General features: G+C 41.7%; 1 protein-coding gene across 1 annotated transcript; it reads left to right on the top strand.

The window, feature by feature from the left end:
- The first annotated feature begins 9,411 nt into the window (after window positions 1-9,411).
- LOC103718404 (mitogen-activated protein kinase kinase 5) lies at window positions 9,412-11,104 on the top strand. The gene has a single exon (XM_008807210.6). The coding sequence runs from the start codon at window positions 9,676-9,678 to the stop codon at window positions 10,696-10,698; it is 1,023 nt and encodes a 340-aa protein (XP_008805432.4). The 5' UTR covers window positions 9,412-9,675; the 3' UTR covers window positions 10,699-11,104.
- The last annotated feature ends 3,332 nt before the right edge of the window (window positions 11,105-14,436 follow it).

Raw genomic sequence — 14,436 nt, forward strand, 5'->3', positions numbered from 1 at the left:
AAAGTCTATTTTTGGTAGTCCTTTGACTAGATCTTTTGTAATTAATTTAGAGATTAAATCCATGCTAGCATGTCCTAACCTACGATGCCATAACCAACTAGTCTCATTGACTTTGGGATCCATGGCTACAAGACATTGGCCATCCTTCATGGTGAGATCATCAAGATCTACCATGTGAACATTTTCATGCCTATGTCCTGTGAGTATGATCTCATTGTCAATTGGACTACTAATTATGCATAGTGATGATTCAAATGACACTTTAAATCCCTTGTCACAAAATTGACTTATACTTAATAAATTATGTTTTAGTCCATTAACTAACAATACATTGTCAATAAAAGAGGAGGGTGATATGGAGATTTTACCAACACCAACGATTTGACCTTTAGCATTATCTCCAAATGTGACTACTCCTCCTTCTTTTGATTTCAAGGTGACGAAGAGACTCTTGTCACCGGTCATATACCTTGAGCAACCACTATCAAGATACCACATTCTCTTTCTATTTCCGGCTGCAAGACATACCTGCAAAATAATCAAGTGATGCTCTTAGGTACCCAAGTCTTCTTGGGTCCTTCTTGGTTAGTATAGTTGGTTCCCTTAGGCACCCACACTTTAGTTATGTTTTTACCTCTTACAAATGTACTCTTGTTAGTTTGAATCTTTCTTTGAATGCAAGAGTAGGCTTTATGTCCACTTTTTCCACAATGAAAGCATGTAGGTTTTTCAGATTTGACATCTTTTGCTTTCACAAAGAAATTCTTTAGATACTTTTGTTGTTTGCTAGTTTTATATCCTAGACCGGCTTTATTAAAAACAGCTCTTTGATTGGATAGAATAAGATTTAACTTTTCAGAGCTATGTGTAAATTTTTCAACAATTGGTTTGTACTTATGTACCTCATTCTTGAGATCCACATTTTCTTTAACTAATTCTTCCTTATCCTTTTTAAGGAGTTCAACATTTTGCGCAAGTAAGGTATTACTATTGAGTAGGAATTTAACTTTTAGATTTAATTTCTTAATTTGTGTTTTTGCGGTTCATTTTCAATGCTAAGTTTTGAATTTTTATTTTCTAGGTCAATGGTATTAACATTTTTGAAGCTCTCCTTCTCAATCAATAGGTTTTCAATATCATCCTTTAGTTTTTGATTGGAGGCTTTTAATTCTTTATTCTTTGCTCCTAACATACTACAATCACTCATGAGTTCTTGAAAAGCTTCATATAATTCTTCTAAAGTAAAATTTGTAGTTGAGCTATGACTTACCTCATCATCTTCGAATGCCATGAAGCACAAATTGGCGGTCTCTTCCTTCTCTTCCTCGGAGGATGATGTGTCACTATCATCCCATGTTGCTTTCAATGCCTTCTTCTTCTTCTTTCCAAAATGCTTCTTCTGTTGAGGGCATTCGGAACGGATGTGTCCCGGTCTCTTGCAATCATAACAAATGATTGGGTCTCTTTCCTTATCTTTTTCCTTTTTCCAATCATTTCTCCCTCCAAACTTCTTTCTTGGGAAGGGTTTCTTTCTTCTCATGAATTTCTTAAATTTCCTTACTATTAAACCCAAGTCCTCATCTTCGCTTTCTTCTTCACTCTCACTACTTTCTTCTTCACACACACTCGAAGTAGCCTTGAGTGCGATTGTCTTCTTCTTTGGCAACTCTTCTTCATGTTGCTTCATTGTGAGCTCATGCGTCATCAATGAGCCCAATAGTTGTTCAAGTCCCAATGTGTTGAGGTCTTTAGCTTCCACGATCGCCGTGACCTTCGCTTCCCATGCTTTTGGCAAGGACCTGAGAATTTTACTCACAAGTTCTGGGTTAGTGTAGGATTTGCCCAAATTCTTTAGACCATTTATTATATCGGTGAAGCGTGTGAACATGCATGAGATGGTTTCGTTGGGTTCCATCTTAAATAACTCATACTTCTGAACTAGAATGTTCACTTTAGATTCTTTGACTTGATTTGTACCCTCGTGGGTAACTTCAAGCCTATCCCATATTTTCTTAGCGGAACTACATGTGGAGACTCTATTAAATTCATTCACATCTAGAGCACAAAATAATGAGTTCATGGCTCTAGCATTGAGTTGAACCATCCTGTTATCATTCTCATCCCAATCCTCCTCAGGTTTGGGAATTTGAATGTCATTAACCATGTGAGATGGTTCGTGTGGTCCCTTGATTATGACCCTCCACAAGGCATAATCTTGTGCTTGAATAAAGATCTTCATTCTAGTCTTCCAATAGGTATAATTTGTCCCATTGAAGAGTGGAGGTCTATTGGTTGCCTGCCCCTCAGCAAGAACATTGTTGAAGGATGTTGCCATCTAGATCTTTGGCCAAGACGGTTAGGTCTTCAAGAAATACACAGAGCACCTGCTCTGATACCACTTGTTGCCCAGAGATGGTCACCCAAGAGGGGGGTGAATTGGGTGTTTTAAAACTTTTTATCCAATTAAAAATAAAACACACAAATGTATGAGCTAAGGTAAAAATAGAGGTATGAAAACAGACAATCGCAAACACAAGGTTTTATAGTGGTTCGGAGCTTCCATTGCTCCTACATCCACTCCCCAAAGCACCTTTGGGAATTTCCACTATAATCCAAGATTACAGTCCGGTAGTTTTGCGAGTGCACTACCCAACTCGTTGTTTTACACCGGGCTAACAACGAACCCTACAACCCCCAATTTCACCTAGGCTTGGGACGCCTTTCCCTTGTTCCAAGTCCCTTGACTGGAACAAGCACAATAACCAAAGGTTTTACAAAAGATTTGAAAGCTCTAAATAAGCAGATAAAACAGTGAGAAATAACAAAATCCGGAAGAACCCTTTTAGCCGTTGGAAGCGTGGGAAATGGTGGTTCTTCCTATGTGGATCGCGTTGTCTTGAATGTGAGCTTTGAATGCCGATCGGGAGAGAGTAGTTGAGCTCGAAATCAGTTGGGAAGCTTGAAAGCACTTGATTTCTTCACTTGAATGCACTAACTCCCTTGAACCTTTTTCTCTTACTTCTCTCTTGAATGATCTTGTATTGGGTTGGTGAGAAGTTGTTGGAAGGCACTTAAGAGCTCCCTTTTATAGCCCAAAAAGCAAATATAGCCGTTAGACACAAAGAAAGAAACGTTTGAAATTCAAACAAACCTGCAAAAAGGTGTCAGTCGCGTCCCAGGCGCTCCGGAGACGTCTCCGCTTCAACGCGAGACGTCTCGGCTGTAAGATTTTTCTTTTGACGTTGTTTGGGGTCGACTCGGCGCTTTTCGGGGACGACTCTGATGATGAACCGTTTGAATGCTTGTTTTTCTGTTTTTCTGAGAGGGTCGCCTCGGCACTTTACGGGGACGTCTCGGGATGTTTGCACTTTTTGCATGGGGACGACTCCGCTGCCTCGGGGACGACTCCGCTGTTTTATCTTCGAAAAACAAGTCCTCTGGAATTCTCTGAGAGAGTCGACTCCGCTTTTTCAGGGGACGTCTCCGCTGTTTTATCATCGAAAAAGACATCCTCTGGAATACCCTGAGAGAGTCGACTCTGCTACCTCGGGGATGACTCCAGAAGTCTGCTTTTTACTCGCGGGGATGACTCCGCGTCCTGTGGAGACGACTCGCACGCATCCCTTGAAATCGGCCTTTCTGCCGCCTCTGAGAGAGTCGACTCCGCCTCTGAGAGAGTCGACTCCGACCCTGCGAGACGCCTCGCCAGGTGCCGGGGACGTCTCCAGACGTGCCAGTTCTTCCTGTTTGTGCCAGAGACGTCTCTGAGACAACCCGGAGACGTCTCGGCTGTCCCTGATCTATTTTCTTCAACTCAAAAATTCTTCAATAAATTCTTAAAAATTATGGGAACTTGTCTAGACATTTCTTAACAATATTGTTAATTAATCATCTGAAATTCTCAAATAAATTGTTAAGATAAATGGAATTATACTCTAGTGTTTTGTATTCATCAAAATCCATTAGGGGGTCAACAACTATCGAGCTCGGCTCGATCTCCATCGACTAATCGAGCTCGGCTCGATCTCCATCGACTAATCGAGCTCGGCTCGATCTCCATCGACTATCGAGCTCGGCTCGATTTCGGCTTGATCGTCAACAGACAAGGCCAAAGAAGGCCGCTGAGTCAACCTGGAGCACTTAACTCCAACTGCATGAGAGGTACACCCTACTTGGCACGCACATCTCCATATATATTTGGCTATGTTACAGGATGATCGACGACTAGACTACTTCCTTCGCCCGAGCCAAAAAGCTGCTCGAACTCGGAAGTCGGGGGGTAGTGTTGGGGGAAAAAATAGACTACCCCACACGTACAATTAAAGCACCCAAATCTGACAACAAGCCTGAGCTCATCATGCAGGCCGAGCTCAGAAGGCCGAGCCGAGCTCATCATGCAGGCCGAGCTCATCATGCAGGCCGAGCTCAGAAAGCCGAGCCGAGCTCATGCAAGCCGAGCTCAGAAGGCTGCCGAGCTCATCATGCAGGCCGAGCTTAGAAAGCCGAGCCGAGCTCATGCAAGCCGAGCTTAGAAGGCTGCCGAGCTCATCCATGCTGCCGAGCACAGAAGGCCGAGCTCCGAAGACCGAGCTCATGCAGGCCGAGCCGAGCTCAGAAAGCCAAGCCGAGCTCATGCAAGCCGAGCTCAGAAGGCTGCCGAGCTCATCCATGCTGCCGAGCTCAGAAGGCCGAGACCAGAAGGCTGCCGAGCTCAGAAGGCCGAGCTCAGCAGGCCGAGACTAGAAAGCTGAGCACAGAAGGCCGAGCTGACCTCAGAAGGCCGACCTCGTCGTCTATATGCTGCGGCCATGCCCTGCAGCAGCCTTACCGCACCATGCTTTACTTGCCAGCCACGCCACGACATATCAATCAGGGACCATACCCTGCTACGACTGTCAACACCTCACCATTCTCAAGAATGTACTGCACTGCACGCCACAAGCAAGCTCTTGCTGCACGCAACCTCCTCCCATGATGGGAACGGGCCATCCACGGCAACTCATTACTTCACACGCCCAAGTCCAATCGTGACGGTAACTCATTAATTCGCCCAGTCACATCACAGTTCTCCACGGCAAATCAGCACGGCAGTGTTCAATCAGCCGGGACAATTCTCTGACTCCGACGTGGTCTCCCACTACAGCATTAATTCGCCTGATCGTGCGGCATGCTCAAACTGTACGACGACCTCGCTCCATCATCTCACAGATAATCCAGCACCTCTCTATAAAAGGAGAACCACTCCATTTTAGAGAGGGGGCTGGCTGGTAGGCAGACAAAAAAGACTCTGATTCATACTATTTCCTCCAAGAACACATTGGCCCCCTCTGACTTAGGCATCGGAGGGCCAGCGCCGGAAAGCCCGGCCGCCGGCTTCTTGCAGGTCCCCCGGAGGACGCCGCTCGCCGACGGATCGCCGTCCGCCAGTGTTCACCGGAGCTCCTCCTCCTCCTCGGTTTGCGGCCGCCCCCGGGTCCAAATTCCAGCAACAGGCCCCCCACGGAGGACGCCGCTCGCCGACGGATCGCCGCCCGCCAATGTTCGCCGGAGCTCCTCCTCCTCGGTTCGCGGCCGCCCCCGGGTCCAAATTCCAGCAACAATTTCAATGGATAAAATAATAAATAAATAAATGCATAAATAAAAATATATACGAATGAATGTATAAATAAATAAATATAAAGAAAAATAATGAGTGAGTGGCAAATAATCTGATCCTTATGATATTGATAAGTACAGTGAATTTGTCGCCATTGCAAATAGTTAAGTAAAGAGATAATCTATTAAACAGATAAATAGTTATTTATTGTTGTATTATACTATAAATATATTATTATATTACATTATATCATAATACATTAATATGTAATGTTAAATAATTTAATATTATATTATATTATGAAAAATTAATTTATACTAATAATATATTATTTTATACCTTTATTATTGTATTATACTATACATATTATATTATATTACCTTATATCATAATACATTAATATGTTATTTTAAATAATTTAATATTATGTTATATTATGAGAAATTAATTAATACTAATAATTATAATATTTTATACCTTTATTATTGTATTATACTATGAATATAATATATATTACATTATATCATAATACATTAATATGTTATGTTAAATAATTTAATATTATGTTATATTATAGAAAATTAATTTACTCTAATAATTTTATTACCATTATGCTATGCTATGCAATATCATATTACTATATTATAATAATAATATTTTATATTACAGTAATATTATACTATATCGTATATTATGTATTAATATATGTTATGTTTTATCATGCTCTATTGTATAATACTATGCAATGTCCTTTATGGTAATTTTGTCATATAAAAGTACTTTCTCAGTTTGTTTACCAAACATATGTTAAAGTGCCACAACACTTTAAAAATATAGTTACTAAATAATAAACAGCTTTTTATAACAGCTCTACTTCAGACAGCTCTACTTCCAACAACTTTCCCAAACGGGGCCTAACTTTCTTGTCTTCGTTTCCATATTCTATTTTGTTACTCCTTATCTTAAAATCTTATATCATCAATTTCCATAGCAATCTTAACAAATTATCATGTTTTCTAATCTTTAGGATAACTTTAAAATAATCTCATAACTAAAACAAAAAAAATTATTTTACATGGATATCCTTCTAAAATTTCAATTTGCGTGTATACTCTCTTAAAATTTATATTTATTTTTGTATCCTCATAAAATATTATTTTTACACAAATGCCCCTAATATAATAAACACCATATTTATTTTAATTAAAAATAAATTAAAATTTTAAAATTATATTTTTATTCTCTATTATTATTGTGGTATAAATATTTTTTTGCGCATCAATCCATGAAGAATATTTTAGTCATTTTAATTTGAAATCGTTAATTTTTTAACAGCATTAGATGGCGTGGGTACATATAAAAAATAAGGATTAAAAAAAAGGTAGAATAGTAAAACAAGTGTTTTTTGAGGATATACATACAAAATTCGACATATAGGAGGGTATCCATCCAAAAAGAAAGAAATAAATAAATAATAAGAGTCTTCTAGAATTATTACCATTTTTCTCTGCACATGCACAGGGTGGCATCAGACTGCAACTGCAAACCAGGGGGTGCCACGTGTCCGTGGGCTTTCATTGGATGGTCTTTCGTTTTGCTGACTTCCGTTTGATAGTCTCAAGCTGCAAACTTCTACCTTTGAATAATTATCTTCATGAAAACGACAGAGGCAAAGTCTCCTTCTCTAACGGCATCGCATTCGCCTCTCCTTTCCACCCTTCTTCCTCTCCTCGTCCTTCTCCTCTTAGTCCTGCTGGTGAAACCGCGACGAACCCCCCCGCCTGAAGACTAATGGATTTGGTCCAACCCGGCGACTCCGCCTGCCACGTGTCGCCCATGCTCCACGCTGACGTTAGCCATCCAACGTGGCATGTTCACACGTATGCGTCCCTTTTCCCCTTTATTCTATTCGTTTCTTTCTCTCATTTGGTAGGACACCACTAGGCGCGGCAAGAGCCAAAAGTTCCGAGTTCGTGACCTGTACATGAGTTTGTAGAGAGAGAGAGAGAGGGAGATGAAGTCGAATAAGAGGCCTCTTTGAGGGCTAGGAGTTAGGACGGGAGTAACAAAGGAGAGCTCGTGAGCTTGCCTTAGCATGATTGTGTATAAAAATATTTCCATGTCCATCTGAGCTGTCATTCTATTATTGTTAGTAAATTAATCTAAAACTTTTTCTGGACCCCTCTCATCATTTACTTACAAGCCTTCAGTAGTAAGGAACAAATGTCCATGTGCCATATTTAGTATCCATTTGCGCATCAAAAGGGTCGTTTAAGGAAGGATTTTGACTGAAAATTGTTGATTAATTGAAGCTAAACACTTAGTTGATGAAACTATCTTTAACTACCTAATGGTTAACTTAACAAATTTGCTATTCTCCCTCTAAAACAGGAAAAGGAAAGGATGTTGTTAGTCGAAATTAAAGTAAAAAAGGAGTGCATTTTAATTCATAAGTTTGCCGATGAAACGTGCTCTAGATCAAATGAATAAAATTTCTCACGTCAAATCTTATTTTTTTTCTATCTTTATTTACAATCTCTAGAAAGATGGTAGAGCCTCAAATGATTGATGTTTGTATGCACGAACCAAGTTACGTGATGAATAAGGTCACTTTCTAATCTATCAATTAGACTTTCGTGTTCCTTTATAGCCTCTTTTTGAGTTGATAATTATCAATGATCTGGAATTTGAAAAGTTGAAGAGATGACTTTAGGCCAAATGGCAAATAACAAAATGATTACAAAGTTAGATATATCTTTCTTTTCGTTAACTTTGTATAGATGAAACAAGAATTACTAGTTTTAAATTTTTCATAACTTTTTCTATAGAAAAAAGCTCAGAAGTATTGGCTACAACATGGGGGTAGTCTTTTAAATGCCACCTTTCTCTAAATTTTAGTAAAATTGGATTTTGAATTCAAATATCTAATCGAATGCTAAAGAGTTTCGATGCTTGAGCAAAAGCAAATGGCATTCAAATTAACGGGGTTGAGTTTTTTTCCTTTTTTGAGGGATATATGTGATTCTTTTTTTCATGCAATAGTTACATTTAATGCAATGAACCCACTAATATAAAGTTCTTCATAAGTATTTTTACTTCGAGATTATTAACAAATTGATGTTCTCATAACGACATTACTTCAACTATGTAGAACAAAGCAGGAAAGAGATGCAAATTAATTGACCATATTATTGTTACACAGGCTTGTTTACAAGAAGATATTTTGGATCACCTCCAATGTTATATTCTTCAAGTGATTGTATCACTTAATAATCTAATGAACAAGTGGTACTAAGATCATTTAAGTGTCACAGAGGACGAGTGCAAGATTCCAACACGCATTTTGATGGGCACATATGTTTCATTGGCATGTGTGAAATTTTTCTCTCTTTTTTCAAAATAAAGATATAAAAACTGTATAAATTTGTATATAGATAGATGATAAAAATTAAAGAATTTATGAGAGAGACCCAACCATTTCCATTTCAACAAGAGCATGCTTCGGACGCCGAATTCTATTTGATCTGGCGGAGTGACCTCTCTCCTACGTGGGGTTCGGATGGAACCCCCAAGCCCTACGGTTGGGTGTAAGAAAAAATGAGAAAAGAACAAAAGACGTAGAAGCAATGAAATGCTCCTTTCCTCTTAAACCTTTTCCTCCCCCTTTTATATTCCCATCTCACCTCTCATCATTTCCCCTGTAAAATTCTCCCCCCTCTTCTCTCTTCTGTCCCCTTCTCATATTCGAACCCTTCCTCCCCTTTTTCTCTGCGCCCACCCCCCCCCCCCCCCCCCCCCCCCCCACCACCTCTCCTCATAAAAGATAACATTTTTTTTTTCCCCCTTCTCTTCTCGTTCCTCCTTTTCGTGCTACAATTCCATCAACCAAATAACTCCCCACCTCATCATCCTTTTTTTATACTCACACCCTTATTATATATCTATCAATACCTCCAACCTCAAAGCCTCCATCCTTCTTTTATTGATAAATGAGATGAGAATATAGTTCTTTGTATGGTTTCCTTCTCCTCCTCCTCCTCCTCCTCTTGTTGTCATCCTAAGAAGAAGGAACGGCCATCATGAGACCCGGACCGGCGCCCTTGAGACCGGTTCAGGCGGGCACCACGAACCGGCCACGGCGGCGGCCCGACTTGACCCTCCCCCTCCCTCAGCGCGACCCCTCCCTCGCCGTCCCCCTCCCCCTGCCGCCTCCTTCATCCTCCTCCGCCTCCGCCACCCCGCCCACCGCCTCCTCCCAGACCCCGGCACTCTCCGACCTCGAGCGCCTCCGCCGCGTCGGCAGCGGCACCGGCGGCACCGTCTGGATGGTCCGCCACCGCCCCACCGGTAGGATCTACGCCCTCAAGGTCATCTACGGCAACCATGAGGACGCCGTCCGCCGCCAGATCTGCCGTGAGATCGAGATCCTTCGCACCGCCGACAACCCCTTTGTCGTCCGCTGCCACGGCATGTACGACCACGCCGGCGAGATCCAGATCCTCCTCGAGTACATGGACGGCGGCTCCCTCGACGGCCACCGCGTCTCCTCCGAGCGCTTCCTTGCCGACGTCGCCCGGCAGGTGCTCACCGGATTGGCCTACCTCCACCGCCAGCACATCGTCCACCGTGATATCAAACCCTCCAACCTCCTCATCAACACCGCCCGCCAGGTCAAGATCGCCGATTTCGGCGTCAGCCGGATCCTCGCCCAGACCATGGACCCCTGCAACTCCTCCGTGGGGACCATCGCCTACATGAGCCCCGAGCGCATCAACACCGACCTCAACCACGGCATCTACAACGCCTACGCCGGCGACATCTGGAGCTTCGGCCTCAGCATCCTCGAGTTCTACCTCGGCCGCTTCCCCTTCGGCGAGAAGCTCGGCCGCCAGGGGGACTGGGCCTCTCTCATGTGCGCCATCTGCTACTCCAACCCCCCGGAGGCGCCGACCACCGCCTCGGCGGAGTTCCGGAGCTTCATCGCCTGCTGCCTCCAGAAGGATCCCGCCAGGCGGCTCAACGCCCTCCAGCTCCTCCAGCACCCCTTCATCACCCAGTCCCTCCATCACTCCTCTTCTTCCTCATCCTCGTCTCACCCGTGATAAAGATGCTCTAGCTTTAAATTTTTCAAAAAAAAAAACTTTTAGTTCCCAACCGAGTTCTATCGTCTATCAAAAAAAGAAAAAAAAAAAAGAGATGAGTGGTGATGCAAAAGGTGTGTTCTTTCCCCTCTCTTTAATCGAAAGTTAGCTTTTTTATTTATTTTTTCTTTCGATTTTAGTCAGAGTATATGGAAGTTCCAATCTTTTTACCTTTCCCTTTTTTTTGGATGGTGGTGGAGATGATGAGCTCTAATGGTGGCGGTGGTGGAAGAGGGGGAGATGGACTGTAGCTTTTGTTGTATTCTGTACTCGGTGGAGCGATTACATTTGATGCATGTACTATAACCATCAACTATGGTGATGGCAAACCAAAATGAAATGGGAATCAATCCCCTTCTTTCTTGTCTTCTGGATCTCCCCCTCTCTCCCCTTTTCATCTTCGTATCTTCTTTCCTTACCGTTCTCACCTGCTTGGCTTTCGCTTGGAGTTTCTATCTCCTCTCTTTTTATGGCTCTCCATGGACTTGTGGGTGGGGCTTCAGGCTTTGGTGTTGGGCATCTCTCAACCAGCTCTTCAAGATAGGCATAAATGCGAGGTACATTGGGGCGGGTAGAGGAAAGGTGATCTACTGATTGAGACAAGAGGGAAAGGGACGTGCATAGAAATAGATATATTTTTATGTAAAAGGAACGAACAAGCACGAGAGAAAAGAGAGATAAAGAAGAGACGGCAACCTCCATTAATGGAATGGATGCATGCGATGGAAAGGAGATTGGTACCAGAGCTCCTGCCTGGGATCTGCAAGTGGACGGTGTGATTTTGGAAGAATGGTCAGGCTCGGGGGGCGTTTGAGGGCATGCACGAGTGCAAGAGGTTGATAGGTCGTAGCGGCAACAGCAAGACAAAATGCTTGTCAATGGGTCTATTTTGGTAGTGTTCGATAGGTTTCTTGGTTGTTGGTGTTAGCCTGTTAGGTTGCTGTGACAGGAATTCTGCTTGTCTAATAATGATTGGAGTTGATATGCTGTGTGGGGCTTTAAATTATATAAATTGTAACAGAGTGGGCTATCATTTTAGATTTGATGAATGGTTTCAAAGAAAATGACTCACGGTGAAACTGTGACTGGTATTGAAGAATCACCCTCAAAAGGGATAAGGATTAAACCCTTCTATTTAAAAAAAAAAAATGTTATTGCTTGGTAAAATGATAATGCTTGGTCGGTTTGAGCCATGAAGTAGCTATTTTATGCAAAAAGAATGTAAAAGTTAGCTCTATTCCTAATTTTGCTCCTCATGGAATCTCAAATTGCCATGACCATTGTCATTAAAGTTACCTAGAGAGCTTCAAGATCAACATATTAGAGTTTGCTTGGGTTCTCAGGTCATTCATGAAGTCTGCCATGTATGAAAATGTGGAAAGTCATTCATAAGTAAGATGTATAAATGAGCATTTCTGTGCCAGCCAAGAGTGGACTCGGTTATCAAGTAGACTTAATAGAAGAGCAGTAAGTTTATAAGTTCTTCGTACAGAACTGTTTGAACAAAAGTGGATGGTTCAATATGGGACTAGCTCTAATTGGTTACAGTCACCTGCTTCCCCGAAGCAACAAATGCTTCTTCCCATTCCATGGTTTCCTTTTCGGGTGTCTCAAACTCAGCTTTCCCGGCCTTCAACATTGGTAAACAGAATGGCCAAAAAGATTCACCTCAATGTTTCTTTGCTAGTCTTCGATATAAAATGAAAACAAGGAAAATACCTCAACCCGTGCTTCTTGCTCGAGAGTAAAAGTTCTGATACCACTTTCGAACAAGCTCGATGGGAGAACCGTAGTAGCAAGCAATCAAACTCATGTTGCTAATCCAGGAGAATGCCCTGGGAGTTAATATTGAAAGAGAACCTCTATCAGCTTGGCAGCATTGTGGAGTCTCCATTCCAGTAAAGCTACGAACACTCCCTTTTCTGTGCCATCACTGGAAACATACAGAAGGGTTCATCTATCTAAACCCCAAAACTATTGACACTCCAAAATGATCAAATGAGAACAACAGCATTCTGATTCTTTGATGCAGCAGAAACACAAGCCTGTGACAAGAGTAGTAGCTCTCACAAATTTTGGGCTAAGTTGAATCCACCAGAAACAAGTCCTCCCTGTGAATGGCAAACCAGCAAAAAAAGTAGTTAGATGATGTGTCCACATCCTAGTACATTTCTAACTACAAAGCATTACCAAATTTGCCTCTCCAGTGCCTGTAAGATACTGCTTTCTATCCCAACCTGCAACAATAAAAGTCCTCATTATGCCACGAAACTTGTTACCTTTTTGTATGTCCAACTACTGGCTAAAACATTGTAGTGAGACAAGACAAGCAGCTTCATGTATGTGCTAGGGAAGATAAAATTTACCAATTTGTGGATCACCGGCGTTTGCATCTATATTTCCAAGGTGGCAGCTGCAAATTTAAAGCATTGCTACTAAAGCAAGACTACTTTCATGTTACCATTTTGATCATGTCAACCTGAATGACCCTGACTCGCAAATAAGGCATACCTATGACCAGAGAGAGCAGCATGGTTGCACTCTGTGTTGAGTTTAATTCTCCTGCAGAGTGGAGTAGGGATGTTGCAGAGACAGTAGTTTATTAATGTAGTTGATAAAGGAAATAAACTGAAATATGCATCAACTCTCTACCAAGTTCTTTAAATAAACTGAATTCAAATTCTCAAATCATGATGTTACTTCACATCCACGATCATATTCTCCAAAATAGCTTTACTAATGGAGGAAATTTAACCTTTCCCCACTGACTTTTGTGATAGTTAAAAGACATGCAATAAGTTAATGGTCCGACTTGCTCTTCAATGAACCGATAAGATTATAAGGATATACCACAATCATATATATATGTGTGCCTCGTTCTTTCTGTTCCACATAGCAGATGGGAGTGAAGATTCTTAGCAGTAATTGGCATTTTGGACATGCATCTGTAATTGGATAAGAGAATTTCTGAAATTACTGGAATAGAATTTACAAAGGACTTATTCAATCCTGGCTTGATGGAATCTTTTATGTTGCCCATGGCTTTCATTCTCAAGATGACTGACTGATGGTAGGGAAAGACCAATCCACAGCTATCACAGCCATGAGGTTGCTTCCATCCAGTATGACCATCAGCTAACACATAACTCAGTAGGGTACGGCATCAACTCCCAGGACATGCAAATGTCAGTCTGATAAATAGTTTGCATTAATAAGCAAATATGTTTTGGAAAAACAGAGCCTAGCTAAAGGAATTAAAAGAGCTACAAAGGAAGAGCATGTAGATTTGGAAGATCAATGTGGGGTAGTGGGGTAGAAAAAGGAAAGGTATAAGAGATTGGAAAGCATCGGTCGGCAGACAACCCCAAGCTACAGAGAATCCTGCAGGGTTCATGGATTTCTTTCAAAAGGTTTGCACTGAATAAGGATATAGCCCATAAATATAAATGATAATAAGAAATTCGTAAAGCTGAATCCAATAACCTGAAATAGGGATTGTTGCCTGTATATAAAGTTTCACTCGGTATAAAGCAAAAGGCGGTCAAAGATGAGTACCTGAATGGCCACACTTCTGTAAGAAAGGTGGTGATGTTGCAGCATCCCATGCATATCTGACATAGAATGATGAGTTGACCAAAGAAAGAATATTAAACTGGGTCAAATGATCCAATAAAAAAATATAACCAAGATACGCACTGA

This window comes from Phoenix dactylifera, chromosome 2 (genome assembly GCF_051530095.1).
Source record: "Phoenix dactylifera cultivar Ajwa chromosome 2, Ajwa_hap1_PhDact_Kaust_v1.1, whole genome shotgun sequence".
Lineage (NCBI taxonomy): Eukaryota > Viridiplantae > Streptophyta > Magnoliopsida > Arecales > Arecaceae > Phoenix > Phoenix dactylifera.

What these genes read in the sequence shown, in the direction of transcription:
- LOC103718404 (XM_008807210.6), top strand. Translation starts at nt 9,676, where the DNA reads ATGAGACCCGGACCGGCGCCCTTGAGACCGGTTCAGGCGGGCACCACG.